Consider the following 19,379-nt stretch of genomic DNA (forward strand, 5'->3'; position numbering starts at 1 on the left):
GTTTACCTTTGAAATAGTCAATATGGTTATACCAAGTCAATGTGTTGTCAACTGTTATGCCCAACAATTTGACATTATTTTTTTCAACACTCACATCGAAGGTAGACGAAAAAATTAAATTTTGAGTTTGGTTATCATTTAGTTTAAGTTTATTTGCTAAGAACCATGATTGAGCATTGGAATTTACATACTCAGACGCGGTTTCTAAAACTGAACGTTTTTTATCAGAAAAAACAAAAGTAGTGTCATCTGCAAATAAAACTGTTTTAAATGGAGCCATGAAATTGGGCAAGTCGTTAACATATATTATAAATAATAGAGGGCCCAGAACTGATCCTTGTGGAACTCCATGCTTTATCTGCTTAAATTCAGATAGACAATTTCCGTACTTGACTGCTTGGTATCTATCCTTTAGATACGATGAAATTAGTTCCAAAGGAGTACCTCTTATACCGTAAAAATGCAGTTTTTTTAGCAAAATATCATGAGAAACACAGTCGAAGTCCTTTGAAAGATCACACAGCGTTATGACAGAGTGATTATGCTTCTCAAGGCCATCAACTATGGCACTCATCACATCTAAAAGTGCATGTGTTGTGGAACGATCCTTTCTAAACCCATATTGTGAACTAGTAAAAAAGTTATTTGTTTTGAAGTACGATATAAGACGTTTCTTCAGAATTTTTTCGATTATTTTACTGAATATCGAAACGATGGAAATTGGTCTATAATTGCCTACAAGGTCACGATCGCCCTTTTTAAAAATAGGAACAATCTTGGAGTATTTAAATGAAGTTGGGAATATCCCGATTGAAAAAATACTATTAATGAGATGTGTTAAAGGTTTAGTAATTATTTCACTAGTGCTTTTGATAAAAGATGCGTTTAGCTCATTAGTATCCAAACAATTTGAATTTTTTAATGCTTTTATAACTGTGGATACTTCTTGTTGATTGGTTGAAGACAGAAAAAATGAATTCGATGGAGCTGGAAATTTTTGATAGTTCAAAATTGTGTCGTTTGGTGTATTTGGAAGAGATTTTATAATATTCTCAGCAATTTTAACAAAAAAGTTATTGAAAGAGTCACAAGATATGTTGGTTGTTGAATTATGTAAACCATTTGTTTTATCCATATATTATTTTTTGTTTTATACATATTATGCTATATATTAACATATTTGTTTTATACATATTATATCCATATGTTTGATATGTTTCTAAAGACATCCGAAAATATTCTCGAAATTTATCAGGATCAATAATTAGTTTAGCAAATAAATGATAAAACTCTCAAAATGTCGCCCTTTTTCTATAAATTGTATGAACGCATTTACGTTTTCTATTTAAACACTTTTTGAAAATATTGTACTTTAACAATGAATTTTCCGCCAATACATATTTTAGTTTTCTTTCCATCGTCACGTCGACTACGAAAAAGACTACGGTGGCGACTAGCTTTATGCTACAAGCATATCATTGTATTGAAACACCCACAGACAATAGCTTGCTATGTAACGCATAGCATAGCAAAGCAACGCATCGCTGATCGTGCCATAGCAGACTATGTGAACGTACACTCATTGTATTGAAACACCCACAGACAATAGCTTGCTATGTAACGCATAACATAGCAAAGCAACGCATCGCTGATCGTGCCATAGCAGACTATGTGAACGTACACTAAGCGCTCAAGATATAGGTTGTTAAAATTACAAAAATAATTCAGTTATGTTATGATACACCTATAAAATCGAAATTCAAAAGTAAATGTGTATTAAACAGAAACGTATTGTGTACTATATTACCACGGCCCAAAATGTTAATCGTGGCATATTAATACTATATATTAAAAAATACAATGTACAATATATATATATATATATATATATATATATATATATATATATATATTGCTTTTGTATGAATTTTCTCAATTTATCGGTCTGAGATTAATAAAGCAGTTATTGTTCAAATGTAGACATAGACCAGGCGGTATCTGTTCTCAAACACCCTCATATCTCAGATCTTGGCAGCTATGTATTTTAGAACACTAAAGAGAAAAAAGACAAAAACTTTTTGCTAATTAATTTTCTACAATATAAAAGTGATTGTAATTTAAAAAAATAATTATTATTGTTGCAAAATTAGCAAAAAGCATTAAATTAATTGCCAAAAACAATGTTTTTCAATAATTCAGATTTTTTTCTAAAATACATAGCTGCCGAGATATAGCAACTAAAAGGAGAAAACAATTGAATTATTCTATTTTTTGAAGCGTTCGCATAGTGAAATTCTCATTTCTAATAATACATATTTCTAACCGATTAAAGCAAAAAATAGAATCATATACGATTTACCAAAATAGCCTACATCTTTACATGTAATCATAAACTACATTTTACACTATTGATATTTAAAACTAAAGTGATAGAGCTAAATAAGGTAAAGGATAAATGGATAAAGTTTTTTATTTCCCCAAGACCGATAAATCAAGGAAATTCTCATAGATACACACATACATAATATTATATAAATATATATATATATATATATATATATATATATATATATATATATATATATATATATATATATATATATATATATATATATATATATATGATCTACTACGTATAGTAAATAGTATAAATTAAAATTTTACCAAAATCACATCGCTGACACCCACTAAAAATACTTACACAAACAACTTAACATTCCTGACTAAAGCTAGGTCAACACTACCATATGTAAACAACAATAATTTTATAATACAAACAAGACGAATAATTACCAAAACTATAGATTGGGAAATGGTAAATAGTTAAAGGTTAATTATTTACTGGCGACTCATCGATAATTTATTTAATTATAATAGTTTTGGAAAATGATAAATATAGTGCAGTCAAAATACTGTTATTTAAATTATTCTTAGCTTCTTACGATACTTCTTAGTTATTTCTAGGAAGGAAATTTAAAAACAATAATTTATCTTGTGGTATGTTCAAATATTGTATTATGATAATATAGTCTAGAGAAATAAAGTATCCCCGTGACCCGGTCAGGCCTTTGTATCTGACAATTTATTTGATAGACCTCGATAATCAAAAACCTCTATGTTGCATGCAGTGGATTGATTTACTGCTGATTGATTTATTGAACAATATATTGCTTTGAAAACTGTAAAAAACCTAAGAATTCTGAATTTTCAATAAATGCTAATAACTATTGTAAATATGAACTTACAACCTTGATATTGCGTGGAAAGTTGGTTCTTAAGGTGTTAAAATGGTGGTTAAAATTTCAGAGTGATTCGTCAATTACTTTAAAAGTTATTCAATTTGTTTTTAACAAACAACTTTTTTATAATAAAATAAGTCAGAAAAAAAAATGAACTTACAATGATTCTACGGGTAGCATAAGCCAGAGAGTAAGAGTTATTCTATCAAAAGAATTTAAAAAATGTTATAAAAATAATTTCCAACATTTCAAAACTTAATTGCAAAAACATTGCAATTTTATGCTGATAAACATTTATAATAACTCTTTATTGTCCGGGAAAAATTATTTTTTCATAATGTACATCTGGGATTTTTTAAAAATTCAAATTTGTCAGTCACTCTTTTTAGAAATTCATAGTTTATTTGTTTATAACAATTAAGAAATATAATTAGCGGTACTCGAAAGATAAAGGACTGAAGTTTTAACGCTATATCTCCGGTTCTTGTTAATGGATTTTCACTTTTTTTTTTTAATTTGTATGTACTATTTTCGTACATTTGTTAATAAATTTATTGTTACATTAACCATGCAAATTGTTTAAGCAATTTTTATTGGGAAACGACACATAGATCAGTCATACTTCAATTTACATTTTTTTTAATAGTTGATAAAATTAAAATTGTAAATATTTCAATACGCTATTATTTACCTCCAACTATAAATATTCATCAAATTACATGTGCTTGAGAAAAAAAAAGTATTTTTTTAATTTACGTTTTTTAAATAAACAAGTTATTGTAAATTTAACTGTAAATAATCTATTCATATTTGTCAACAAAATTCGTCCTAAAAATATCGTAAAAATTTGTTTTCCAACAAATTGCCTATTTGTTTTATTAAGAAAAAGCATATTCGTAATGTAAGCAACGAATACATACAAATTATAAAAGGAAACGTGAAACTCCATCAACAAGAACCGGAGACATTTTATAGCTCGAGTTTAAAATTCATATTTCATTTTCACAACAATTTCTATGTGGGACAAACCGCAAAACCACTAAGTATCAGGATAAACGAGCATGAAACATACATACATCAAAAACAGGGACTTCGACAAATCACAGATATGCAAATTAGCCTGAAAAAAGAGACAAATCATAAAAGCAGCCCTGGCCAGCCCTCATCCTACTCAGTAAAGAAAAATGTGTAGAAAACCCATTAACAGAATGTAGCAGAAATTGGTTGCCAACACTTTTCAGAATTTCCATAGGGCAAAAATCCAAGCCAAGCGGGTCAATTTTAAATTTTGTGAAATGACATAACCTCGTCGACAACTTTGGCGGTCATATACTATTTTTAACTAAATTCCTAAATAATCTTTTTGAGAACAATTTCCGGAGTCCAAATCGAAATTTTTTAGTTAAAAATGTAATTTTAATTACATTTTTATTTTAATTTCAACCAAAACAACTAAAAAGTGTTTCATTAGGTGTGGTTTAAAAAAAACGATAGTAATGGAGAAGAAATTATGGAAAATTTGGAGCTACAAGACCTGAAAGATTTGCCATTGTCATTTGCGAAGTTTTTGCGAGTTGAAAATTTTTTGAACTACCTAGAAATTGATGACTATTGACGGAAAATCCTGAAGTAGACTTAGCTAGTTGTTTTAGTGATTTTAAAGAAAACGAACAGGTGTCCAATGAAGTAGAACTTACTATAATTTATGTAATTTAAATTTAAATGATGCTTACCTAAAGGCGGGTACACATATGCGAGCAGAACTGTTCGCGAACCGTTTGTGAACGCTATATTCGTTAATTTGTACGACGGGACGAACCGCTTGCGAGCTGTTCGTTTGTTGCTCGTCAGGAACCACGGCCTGTCGGTTTTTGGGACGAACACAAAGAATGTTCGCAGTTAAATTTGGACGGTGTTCGAGACTATAAATTGTTTCTGCTAAGTGTGCGATGAGATCATTCGGTTAAACAAAATTGCTGAACGAGCGCGGCGTATTCAAAAGTAACGAGAGAAATTAATAACAGATAATGTAAACAAAATACCGAAATATTTGGAATAACGAAGTAAATTAATTCTCGGTTTGTTATTAGATACTTAGGATATTGGATAGTCTGAACATAAACATATTTCAACGAACTGTTCGTGAATAGCTCACGAGCAATTCGCGAACAGTTCGGCTCGCATATGTGTACCCACCTTAAGAGTGATGCAAGAGTAAATCAAAAAATATCTGATGTAATTCTAAAGGTTGAGTCAGAAATTGTAAAAAATAATCTTCAAAACATAAAACCAAAATTGAGGATTTTTTTAAGAAGCAATACAGTCTGTCCCAAACCCTTCTTTCAGTGCGTCACTAATTTTGACGTCATATAGGATTTTAAGAATGTCGAGAATTATTGCATGAAATTTTAGTTAAATCTGACAGTTGAAGGATCGTAATCGGCTAAATGTGAAAAGGTTATTTTTTGAAAATGTGGAGTAAAAATTTTAAGAATTTAAATTTTTTTTTAATTTACATATTAGAGGTGCCGTCCTGTATAAAAAATTTTATTGTGCATTATATTGGAACGGCAGTTTGTCATAATTCCTATTCTATACATTCCAAGGAAAGTGCTTAATTAGCTAAGATTTATTTATGTATTTATTATTATTTATTACAAACACTATGGCTAAAATGTATAGTATTTAAACTACTAATATGAATATTTTTTAGAATAATTTAAAACTTACTTCACGAACGGCAGAAACTGGTAATAAAGTTGTCCCAGCCTCTTTTTCTAATTGAAAATAATTTAATAATTTTAATATTAGTCTTTGTTCATTCTCGGTATATCTCGGCATATTTAAAATATTTTTATGACAATAAATACAAAATTAAATTTTCACTGTAAAATGTCTGAAAATACTATCCTGGAATGACAATTTTCATTTTATCAGTTGACATTGTCAAAGTACTGTCACTATCGAGACCATCTGCGTCAAATTATATTTATGCGTATCATTGATTGGATATCTATTTAGCGTATTCTAAACTCCAACCAATTATATATCCGTAAGTAGAATTCGCTTTAATATGCAAATACCCGTGAACGATATATAATTTTCTAAGTTCTATGTATAATAATCACAGACTTCACGTTTTTTTCTGTCACTTCTAGCTTAATGCGTTAGAGAGAATTCGATAAACTGTGACGCACTGAAAGAAGGGTTTGGGATGAACTATACCTACCTTTTTTACATTAGTATTTTATTTGTTTTATTTGTGGTTATGCTTATGCAAATATGTACGAAAATGTATAATTAAAGATCAAGCAAATCGAAACTTCTTTTTTATTTCAATTGATTAAGCGATAACTCTACACAAAAGCCAACTCTACACAACGGACAATTATTTTTCCCCGTTTGTGTCCGTTATGCAGAAGTTTCACTGCACCAGTATTAGTCAGACTGAATTACGATTGAATGACGTAGCGATTCAGAAGAACAGAAGAACTAAACTCAAGACGCAGCGAATTGGAATTTCATGAGGCCCTATAGGAAAATATTGTTTCTTGCGAAAACAAAAATGGAAAATGCAAGAATGAGGAACAACCGAATGACCATAGAGAGAACATATTTCAATATCTAAAAATTAAAAAAACGAGCAAAAGATCAGTGAACTTTTGCTCTGTTCTTCTGTTCTGTCTGTTCTTTTTTCCCAAAAAACCAAGAACATTGGATGAAGTAGATTATTTCTTTCTAACCTACGCTAAAAGTTTAAAAACAAGTTGCGAAAATCATTAGAAGATTAAAAGAAAGCAGAGCACTAGGGTCAGAAGGAATCCACAACATTGCCCTTAAGGAACTACCAAAGAATATAATAATACAACTGTACTATATCTTCATATACTGCCTGGAAAAGCGCATTTTCCGAACAACTGGAAGCATGCCAAGATCATCTCTCTACTAAAACCAAGGAAGGACGGAAGAAGACCGGAAAGCTACAGACCAATCTCAGTACTCGAAACATTAGGAAAATACTGGAAAAAATCATCTAAAGAAGGCTGATGAAGCACGTAGAAAGAAGAAGAATCATTCAGGAGCACCAGCTCAGAAAAATTGAAGATTCGGGAGTGTCATCCAGGTGCCTCCAATCACGCATCTCGATGTGCATCGCCCTTCCTTCTGGAACTTATAATTAAATTTAATTGGTTGAGAAATGAAAAGGTTTCATATAAAAGTTAATTTATCTTTAAATATGGGACACTTTCGGATCTCAGGTCAGTCAAGTCAGTAGTGTCAGTAATGTCTAGTACATGGTTTTACCCGTGTAGGTTAGCTCCCTAGAGCACTTTGCTCGAAGGGCTCTGCAAACTTTCTAAGACTCTGAAGCTGAGTTTTTTTCTTCTTAGAAAGACTGTGTTTTATTTCCACCACCAATAAAACCATAAAGGCATTGTCTCTTCAACACATTTTCATACGTTTATTAATTACAATTAAAAATTGGAGGAAATACCACAGATCTGAGGCTTGAAAACGCAGTTATAAAAGGCTGCAACCAGTATAAATATCTAGGAAGCATTATATCAGCAGATGGCAGAGTTAAGATAGATGTACAAAACCGAATAACCCAAGGGAAAAAATGCATCCGAATACTGAATTCATTACTGTGGTCTAATAAAATAAAGATGCATACCAAACTTCGCGTATACAGAGCAATTGTAGAACCAATTACCACATATGGTGCTGAATGTTGGACGATGACAAAGAATGAACGAGATAAAGTAGACGTTATGGAAATGGATTATCTTAGAAGGTCATGTCGAGTATCGAGAATGGAAAGAATCAGGAATGAGGAAATACGAAACCGTACAGGAATTAGAGATACTCTTTCAGATAGAATACAAGGAAGGCAATTACAATGGTATGGTCACGTGATGAGAATGGAGGAGGAGCGGTGGCCAAAGAAAGCCTTAATGTATGTTCCGCCAGAAAGAAGGAAAAGGGGAAGACCACCAAATTCCTGCAGAAGAGAAATTACAAAAACCATGCAATCTAGAGGCTTAGAAGAGGGAGATTGGAGAGATAGGAAAAGATGGAGGCTGAAATGCCGGAAGCGGCAATCGCCGTAGGACCCCCGTTATATGATGATGATGATATTAATTTCATCGGAGACGACAGGAGGAAGTAGTCCAACCAGTAGACGGCGCGGAAGCGGGACGTCAAGAAAGAAGGCTATGATATATTCAGTTAAAATATCTTAGGTGTGAAGTGTATGGTTATGGTCGCTGTAAAACAATTTTGTCAGTGTCTAGATGTTAGTACATACAGTTAGATTTTCATTAGTAGTAAAAAGCCTTCGTGGTGTACTGAACAGAATTCATTCTTGGCATGCTATAATGGTCGGTATCGAATTCCATGGACATTTTTTGACAGTTTTTAATCTAATTAATTACTAAAGTAGCGAATGGACACAGCAGTATAACATACGCTCATAAGCATGTTATCTATAAAAACATTTATTAAACAGACCGTAACAGTTAACTTAACGTATATCAACAAATAACAAAAAAGTAAAAAAATATAAATTACTCACCTACGTGAATTTGACTTAGTTTTGCTCTCAGGACATCCTGGACGCTACTCCTTTTGGAGTTGTTTGGTATTCGTAACGAAGAAGTGGTATGAGGGGTACTGACTAGAATATTTGGCGTAGTAGATTCTAAGAGTGTACTTTTAGCTGTTTCTGAATTATGTACGTTATTGCCCCGAAGAGAGGCACAGCACTTACGCAGCCTTTTCCATTTTTGAGAAATGCTGCCATTTAGATCTGAAATGAAATTACCTAATCCAAAATTGATGCAGTCAAGTTCTTGTAAACATAGAATGATTTAAGCCTAAAGAAATATGCTATAGAAACACAACTTTTTAGAATTCGTTAAAAAACGGCAGTACTTATATATGTAGAGTATAGTACAGAGAATCGTATAAGACTACTTATATCAAAGTAATATGTTGAAATATTTAAATATTTTTGAATCTAAAATTTCAGATACATTTCTATAGACTTAAATCAACAAACTAATCTACTGGTGCAAAAAGCAAGATGTTTTAAAATTAAATGGCAATTTTTCAATACCAGTAAAAATAGCAAAACCTACCCTAGAATATTCACGTTTGTTATTATCATACATTAATTCTAATATGTAGAAGCCTTTGTGGAAGCTTTTATCATATATATTTATATAATAGTCACTAAAATTTTAGCACATGTATTGTAGTTAATCATTGAGCTTTAGCAGCTCAGATAGTTAGATTAATGATATTTTTCCACTGGCCGCAGTCATCTGTTACATATACTGACTTAGTATACTGTTTGTTCAGAAGTTTTTTCGTAATTTTTCGTAATCTCTGCCCATCGTTGTGGAGATCTGTCGCGTTGGTATTGGCTCTGAGACCTTCCTTGGGCCACCAACCGCTCCATTTTGTGATCGTTTCGATGGATATGACCATGGAACTTTATAATTCCAGATTAAACAGTCTAGATATAGTCTGATTGGGTTTAATTTCATCTAGAACCGAGACATTCGTGTGGCGAGCCGTCCAAGAAATTCGAAGCAGTTGTCAAGCCAAGCTTACTCATTTATATGTTAAAACAACATTTCTAAATGGTCATTTAAAAGAGAAAATATACATGCAATCACCAGAGGGTTTTGATTTAGCAGGTACGAAATGTTTAAAATTAAATAAGGCTATTTATGGGCTTAAACAGTCTTCTAGGGCCTAGAATTATGAAGTAAATAATGTTTTGGAAAATATTAATTATATGAAATCAAAACATGAACTTTGTATCTACATAAAAATAGAAAATAATAAAATTATGGTCGTAGCAGTAAATGTAGATGATTTCTTGGAGTTTTCATATAATTAAAGTGAAACAAGTAAACTAAAAATGAGCTGAAAAGTAAATTTGTTATTTAAGATTTGGGTAGAATTAAAGCATGTTTAGGAATGCAAATAGACTTTGATTCAAATAAAGGTTATATTGCTTTGAACCAGAAACATTATATTATTCAGTTGTTAAAGGGATTTACCATACGTGATTCCAAAGGAGTTAAAACTCCAATTTACCCAAAATTATCTTTAACAATTGATGATAGTAACAATTGTATTAGAGATAAATTTCCTTATCAGAGGCTAATTGGTAGTTTGATGTATTTATCTGTTTTGACTAGACCAGATATATCATTTACAGTCAGTTTCTTGAGCCAATTTAACAATCTATATAATGAATCTCATTGGAAATGTTCAAAAAGAGTATTAGGTAGTTAAAAGACACTATTGATTAGTCTCTGTTCACTCAAAAGATGATTCAGAATTGCAAGGTTTTGTAGATGCCGATTGAGCAAGCAATATATTAGATCGTAGATCATTATCCTTGCCAATATCTTAGCAAAGTGCAAAACAAAACACGGTAGCTTCATCTAGATGCTAGGCAGAATATATGGCTTTGTCAGAGGCTGCTAAAGAGGCTGTTTTTCTTAGGGGTTGCTTAATTGAAAAAACTGAATGTATTACTTTATCTAATGATCAGCAAATCCAATTTATCATAAAAGAAGTAAGCATATCTTAGAGAAACCTAATATCTGACACAATTATTAATGTAAAATATATGCCTACTGATGCTGGCACATGTTATGCCAGCTGATGTGTTGACTAAAGGTCTAGTTCATGAAAAGCTGCACAGAGTATTGGAACTGTTAGGTATAGGTAACCTATAAATTTTGTTTTATTGATAATTGGGGGTGTTAAAATATTGATATCTCCTAAACAAAATTTAAATATTAGCACCATATGTCATTTACAAGAAGTTAAGATTGGTACAATACAAACTGTCGATTGTATTCACTTTTGGAATAAAGTTAGTCTTAACTGTATACTCAACTGGTGCGTTTCATTTATAAGTTTTAACAAAGGCAATAATAAAAAATTTTGACAAATTTCTTATTATCGTTATAAACATCAAGTATGTGAATACTTTTCTATGTTTTCGGTTGCTACGCATATAATAATAAGCAATATATGAGATTAATACTCGTATTAAATTATCTTTCAAACACTATATCCTGTTGGTATTACAATTCTATATTGTACATTTTTATGTTAAGTGTTGGCACCACCTGTCAGTGACACCAGTGTCAACGTCAACAAGTAGTTTTTAGACATTTTTTGTAAACAGGAATTTGTGTTAGAATAAAACGTTTATTTTTGTCAACGTATCGTTTTAGTATTCCATCTATAAGCAGACTTTTTCCATCACGCATCCCTAAAGGTTATGGTCCCAGAGGTGTGGAAATTCAAGAAGCTTGCATAGTTGTACTGTTTGTAGAAAACAAAAGTGTTTACGGAAAAGGTGGTACGGAACTCAACGACAAAAATGGCGGAAACAAATGTAAACATCAAACCCTTTAATGGAAATAATTTCTCCAACTGGTTATTCAGAATTAAATTGTTACTGGAACAGGCTGGTATCTTAGTTGTACTATCTCAAGATAAACCTGCAGATGATGTCGCTCGAGAAGTATATAAGAAAAACGATGTGAAATCCCGGAATCTAATTGTGCAATGTTTGCATGACCATGTACTGGAAATGATTAAATCAAATACCTCAGCAAAAGAGATTATAAGTACATTGGAAAATACTTTTTTTAACAAAAATATGTTTTTAACAGAATTCAATCAAACTGTGTATGAACTTAAAAGTGAGGGAGGTCAAGTATAAGATAGTGAAGTTATATCACAGTTACTCTCTGCAATGCCTGAAGCATATCAAGCAGTTACTACAGCAATTGACATTATGTTTTGTCAATATGAAACCAAAGTTACATTAGACTTTGTTAAAAACAAGCTACTAATGGAAGAAGCAATGCATAATAAAAATGGCCATGAAATAAACCCTGATGTTGCATTTGTAGTAAATAAACAGCCATGGAATAAATATAAGAATAAAGCTGGAACAAGTAATGAGAAATAATGAACAATTTCAATTTAAATGCCATAACTGTGGAAAAATGGGATCCAAGCGCTATCAGTGTTGGAAAAATAAAAATGGAAATAGGGCATTTCCAGCAGAAAATGGTGAAAAAGTAACATTTTTGACAGCAGAGGAAACCACCTTAGTTAGCAACTCAGAATCTGGTGAAATAAATTTCATAATAGACAGTGGTGCTACAAATCACTTAGTTACAAAGGATGTTGGAAGGTTTTTAGATAATATTTAGGAAGCAATGTATAATATAAATGTAGCAAAGAAGGGTCAATCATTGGAGGCAATAAAACAAGGTGATTTAAATCTACAACCAGTAAACGGTAACCAAATTGAGATGAAAAATGTATGGGTATGTAATCAACTTTCATATAATTTAATGTCTGTGAAGAAAATGGAAGAAGGAGGTCTTCAAATTGTGTTCAAAGATAAACAAGTCAACATAATGAAAGGAAACCATGCTGTGATAACTGGTGAGTTACGAAATAACTTATATATTGTTAAATTAAGATCTAGACATCTACCAGAAGCACACATTACAGCTGTTGAACGTAATTTGCTAATGCATAGGAAAATGGGTCACTCTGCAAAGTATCCCATATCTGGTATATGTGAAATCTGTTTAAAAGGAAAACAATCACGACTACCTTTTCACAGCATTGACGCTGAAAGAAAAGCAAAAAGAATTTTAGAAGTTGTACCAACAGATGTGTGCAATATAGAATAGATCCCTAGTGGGCCCTATAGATCCAATAACCCATGATAATAAAACTTATTTTGTTACATTTATAGACCATTATTCACATTTTTGTAGATGTTATTTAATCTGAGAGAGAAAATCTGAAGTAATAGATAAATTTAAAGAATATATTGATATGGGCACTGCTAAATTTAATTTAAAAATTGAACGGATAAGGTGTGATAATGGCTCATCAACAGCTTTTAAAAGATTATGTTCAAACAATGGAATCAAAATTCAGTATACAGTACCTAGGAATCCAGAATAGAATGGTGTTTCTGAACGTTTTAACAGAACCATTATGGAAAAAGCAAGATGTTTAATTTTTGATTCAAATTTAGATAAAAGCATGTGGGGTGAAGCTGTGAGAGTAGCAGCATACTTAATTAACATAACAGAAACTCCTACGTTACCTGATAACAAAACACCTGCTGAAATTTGGTATGGTGAAAAGCCAAATATGGAAAAGATAAAATTATTTGGTGGTAATGCTTATAATTTAATTCCTAAAGAGAATAGGAAATCTAAGCTTGATCCTCGTAGTGAATAGCTGATTATGGTGGGTTATTCAGATAATGGCTACAGACTATGGAATCCGGAAGAAATAAAACTTAATCCATGCACGGAATATAATTTTTGATGAAAATTCAATTGAAAATAATAAAATTAAACTACTTGAGAATGAACAAATTGCTCAAATTCAAACTGAAAATAGAGTGGAAAATATTCCTGAAAGGAACACTGAACAAGAAAATATACACGAAGAAGAAGTAGTTGAAAGAATTAATGAAAATAGAAAAAGTACACAAAATAAAAAGTGACCAATATATCTTGAAGACTGATTGTGAGTATAATACAGAGATGAATCTACTGGCAGCTTTATCAGTAGATCAATTTCTTGATGATGTTCCTGAAACCTTCTCTGAAGCAGTCAAGGACGTGGAATGGAAACAAGCAATCCAGGATGAACTTCAGTCTTTGAAAGAAAACAATACATGGACTTTAGTGAAACAACCTGAAAATTTGAGTGTAATAGACTCCAAGTGGGTTTTTCGAGGCTCGAGGCTTCCAACAGAGTAATTTTAGTGAAAATGTGTATGCACCAGTAGCAAGAATGGCTACAATCAGAGTATTATTGTCATTGTATGTAGAATATGATCTTTTTGTAAAACAGCTAGATATTCCGCTTTCCTTTATGGAACGTTGAAAGAACCAGTGTGTATGTATCAACCAGAAGGGCTTGAAGGATATGACAAAAATTTAATTTGTAAGTTAAGTAAATCACTATAAGGTTTAAAAGAAGCTCCTAAATGTTGGAATATACTTTTCATGAAAGTCTAACTGATCTTTAACTGAAATAAAGAAATAGAGATAGTATCCTATGTTGATGCAGATTTTGCAAACAATCAAATCGACAGAGAAAGTATTAGTGGATAAAGCTTAACAATACTGTTATTTGTTGGAAAACTAAGAACCAAAATGTAGTGTCACTATTTAGTGCAGAAGCCGAATATATGGCGTTATCTTCATGTGTCACAGAAAGTTTTTTTTTAGTCAGATGTTGGAAGAGATTTTGAAAATTATGTATAGTGTACATGTGTATGAAGATAACCAATCATGTATTAAGATGGCTTCTACATTGGAATCATAAAGAACCAAACGTATTGATGTTAGACATCATTTTATTAGAGATTGTTTGGAAAAGGAACTAAATTCACCTATTTTAGAGAACTTTTAAATGTTATCGAGTTGTAATATTTTTGTAGTTATGCTAATATAGAATTGCAGTAGGGTGTTGGTATTACAATTCTATATTGTAAATTTTTATGTTAAGTGTTGGCACCACCTGTCAGTGACACCAGTGTCAACGTCAACAAGTAGTTTTTTAGACATTTTTTGTAAACAGGAATTTGTGTTAGAATAAAATGTTTATTTTTTCAACGTATCGTTTTAGTATTCCATCTATAAGCAGATTTTTTCCATCACGCATCCCTAAATATCCCTTTTTTGATCCGAGTAATTGGCTTCAGAAAAAAATATAGTTCAAATCAAAAGTTTAAAGTGGGCCGATTTCTATGCACGTAAGTTTATTACTTTAAAAGTCCTTTGCGGTATCGGCATGCAAGTACTTATTACTGAATAAGCAGTATACGTTTATTTATTATCCGGATACTGTGACTTGTCAAATAATATCTATCTAATGGCAATAAAAATTTACATATAATACAAGTTCAAATTGAATACAATTGATAAAGCAACTGTAGAATTTTTAATACACAAAATACGTTTATACTGTATTTCAGGTGCTTTAGTTATGGCAGGGGTCAATGACAAGAAAAATAATTCATACATGCGATATTTTAACGGTATGGTACTCTGATATTTTTATTTTCAATTAAGAGCTAATATTTTCATATAAAAGACTGATTTTAATGTTGTACTTGATATAGCAAAATTAAGACGATGTAGGCATGATATGACGTATAAAGTGCGGTTTTGAACATCTGAAAATACTTTGTTGTACATTTTAACTACTACTTTTAGAAAATAAACCACAAATATAATTTAAACAAAATACAAATTAAACATTTTGGTTTATACATATTTCAAAATAAGAATTTTCTGGTTAATTACTAAATAACGTAGCAACTAAAGATATAAACTGTCTAAGAGCGAAAATTTTAAGTTTGAGAAGAAAAAATAACGAGGTAAAGGACGAATATTGCTTCTGGAGAGTCAAGTTGCTGGTTTTTCGGGACTGTTGGGATATCTAAGAATTAGGGATGAAGTGAAGCAACAAAAGTTAATAGAGCATGAAGGGAGACAAAGAAGAAACAACTTGATTTTCAGGGGACTGCTTTGTTTCGGCAGATAACCTTGTATTCCTGCCATGAAAAGATTCTTTACATATATACTTGGAATCGAGGAAGAGATTAGAGTAAACAGGACACATCCACTAGGTCCATCCAGGTTAAACGGTCCTATCATTGCACACATTCCTTGGGATGACGATATTCCGCTAGTTTCTAAGAATATAAAGAAACTGAAAAATACCAAGATTTATGTTGACAGATACTATACAAAAGAGGTAAGGTGGAAAAGGACAATATTGAGGAAAGTGATGAAAAAGATTAAAGAAATCAACAGAGATATTATGGTCAAACTCATAAACTCATAAACTATTGGTCGAGTCAGTGAGATATTCTTGGGATGATCAGTTGGGATTAATGTGCGACACAGAAAATAGGTCTGAAAACTTAGTAAAAGACGGGAACATCAGTTTAGCCTTAAATATGGAGATAAGGCAACAAGCAGAAGAGACCATACATATGGCGTCGGGGGAAGTAACAGTATAAGAGGCAGGAGATATACTTAGAGTCTAGTGGTACTTTTAAAACATTTTGAATATTATATTATATTATAAGAAGGATTGAAACATTACTCAGGGCACCAGATTTTAATGATAATGTAAGTAGTTTTCATATATTTATATTAAGTGAAACTCATGTTTCTACCGGTCCTATCCAAAATTCAAAATTGAGAGACTTATAAAAGCCCGACTTATGTCCTTTCTCGTTGAAAACAACATTTTATCACAGAGTCAGTTCTGCTTTTTATCTAATAAATGTACCAGTGATGTTTTCATATTTTCTATGTTTCCTGTACTACATGAGGTCTATCAAGCACTAAATAATAATCTTTACACTGCCACTGTTTTTCGGGACTATGTCTTGCTTTAATAAAAAATATAAATTTCTACGGAATGTTAGGTATTTCTTTAAATTGGTTCCAATCTTCCTTGAGGAATAGGAAATAACTAGTTAAAGCAAATGATACTGACTCTAATCACAAAAGCATTTTATGTGGAGTACCACAAGGTTCAGTATGGGGTCCTCTACTTTTCCTTATCTTTATAAATGACATCACCAACTTAAAAATCGATGGAAAATTTTTCTTTTTGCTGATACAAGTATCATCTGGAGGAACTCTAATATTGCAATTATTCATGCAACTATAACTTCTGATCTACTTAAAATAAAAACCTGGTCCGATTCTAATTTACTCTGTTTTAACGTGGATTGTCCTTATTAATCCTTATTAATTATCCTAGCATTATCCTATAAAGGAGCTCTTCAACCCTCGCTTCTTAATAACAGCCAGATCAGTATCTTTGATTCTGTAACATTTCTTGGTATTTTGGTCCCTTCATATCGATTTGTTAAGTAAGAAGGTAGCCTCGGCCTGCTATGCAATAACATCTGTTTCGAAGAAAATCAATTTAGCATCTTTCAAAATACCATATTTTTCTTTGTTCGAGTCTCATCTTCGATATGGTCTTCCTTTTTGAGGTTCCAGTACAGCTAGCCAAGCTGAGGTTATTTTCAAATTGCAAAAAAGAGCAATACGGTATCTTTTTGGCCTCAAGTATCATGTTTTAGTAGAATAACACATTGCAAAAGCTACTTAAAAAATCACGGGTTTTCAACTTATCCCTCTTTATATATTTTAGAAACTGTTTGCTTAATTCGTAAATACCTACATGTTTTCCAGCAAGACCTAATCATGACTACTCCACCTTTCAATTCAACCTTTGATGTGTATTTACCGATCCCGTCCAATGAGTTAGTAAAGAAATCTATATTATATTCGGCAAAAAAATGATATAACTATCTCCCTTTGAAACTTAAATCTGCAACTTCTTTCCTTAAGTTCCGTAAAATGACAAAAGCCTATCATTGCTATTCGTATCTTTGAAGCTGTTGCTCTAAATAATTGGTTAGATGTGCACTGGAACCAGTCTCTTTTGCGCAGCCAAGATATACGTGGTCTCCCCACGCTTCGTTTGCCCTGAATCTTTCCTTGGATAATTAACTGGAGCAATCGGTACTTTTCCCTCTCATCACATGACCAAGATATTCCAACTTTCTTCTCTTGATGGTGATCAACAGCTCCCGTTCTTTGTTCATTCTTCGAAGAACTACACTATTTGTTATTTTGTCTGTCCAAAGTATTTTTAAAATTCTTCTGTATATCCACATTTCGAAGGCCTCTAGTTTATCGGTATTACTCTTGTTTAAATTCCAAGTCTCTATTCCGTACAGCAGTATCGAGAAGATGTAGTATCTAAACAATCTCATTTTCAGGTTTAAGTTAATGTCATGACTTCCCAGAATGTCCTTCATATTAACAAAAGCAGCTCGAGCCTTTCCAATTCTAGTTTTTATTTCTTCTGTGATGTTATTGTTGTTATTAACGCTTGTTCCCAAATATTTATATTTGTGCACCCGTTCGATTTCGTTATTGTGAATGTACATGTTTGCATTCAATCTTTGTTTTTTTGAAATAATGATGAATTTCGTCTTCTTGACGTTCATTGTTAATCCTTTCTCTTCACTAGCTGTGACTACCTTGTTTAAAATGGTTTGCAGGTCTTCTACTGTCTCCGCCATTAAAACCGTATCATCTGCGTATCTAATATTATTAATTGGTTGGCCGTTAACTTGTATGCCAATCTCTTCTTCCTCCAATGCTTTCTTCATAAATTCTTCCGAATAGCTCTGTATACAATAATTTATTTGCTAATATGAATTATCTTTAGCACGGTTGTATTTGTTTCAGAAAAAAAATTATTAAACAAGAAGTTGAAAAAAATTTACGTTAAATAACATTATGCAAGAATACTATTTATTAAAAAAAATGTAACAAAATATGCAAAAGTATGAACAACGGGTTAATAGCACATATATTTATTTTATACCTAAAATTTAGCAAAACATTATGGAGAACACCAGTGCAGTTTACCGTGCCTTTTACTACAATGAAAGGTTTTCTGCCAATTCCGTTAATCATTTAGAGGTGTATCACTTGTAAGTTGATTGAATGTATTATACTCCCCATTCCATTGAAAAAGTCTTGTGATTCATTTTTCTTCTTTGACTTACTCAACTCAACTCAACTTTATATACCTAATAATTTGTCCTAATCAAAAGTTCGTAAAAGGATTTTAAATCCGTTGTTAGAACACGTGACTAATTGACGTTTGCAAATGTAAAAGAAAACAGCATCTACTTGAAATGTTAGAGTAGCTCCAAAGTAATTTGTAAGGCACTTAGTATATTAAAAGTTATTTTCGATTATCTTCAATATAAAGGGGGCAGATTAGCTTAAATATATGGAAAAAACATCCCCAATATCTAACAAACTAAACCCCCTATATTTAATTTTATTTATGGGACTATGTAGTCCAAGTCCTGTGCAAAATCTTGTATTCCCTTGTATATACTGTTCAAAAGAAACAAAGAAATTAATCTTGATTATTATTAGAGGAAGTTTTAAATAATAATCCATGTAAAAATAATTAACTGACAAATTACTA

General features: G+C 31.6%; 1 protein-coding gene across 8 annotated transcripts in view; it reads right to left on the reverse strand.

The window, feature by feature from the left end:
• LOC140452076 (uncharacterized) overlaps positions 1–19,379 on the reverse strand; it is a 162,252-nt gene that overhangs the window by 66,364 nt on the left and 76,509 nt on the right. For 3 of the 8 annotated variants that reach the window (XM_072546131.1, XM_072546127.1, XM_072546130.1), the window contains exon 2: positions 8,815–9,048. The exons of 1 other annotated variant lie outside the window; for it this stretch is intronic. In XM_072546131.1, coding sequence (XP_072402232.1) covers positions 8,815–9,048 — 234 coding nt within the window. Of the gene's footprint in view, positions 1–2,701; positions 2,835–8,814; positions 9,064–19,379 lie in introns of those variants that run through there. 4 more of the 8 variants (XM_072546129.1, XM_072546126.1, XM_072546128.1 and 1 more) reach the window with 2 other exon arrangements.

Source organism: Diabrotica undecimpunctata, chromosome 10, assembly GCF_040954645.1.
Source record: "Diabrotica undecimpunctata isolate CICGRU chromosome 10, icDiaUnde3, whole genome shotgun sequence".
NCBI classification, from domain to species: domain Eukaryota; kingdom Metazoa; phylum Arthropoda; class Insecta; order Coleoptera; family Chrysomelidae; genus Diabrotica; species Diabrotica undecimpunctata.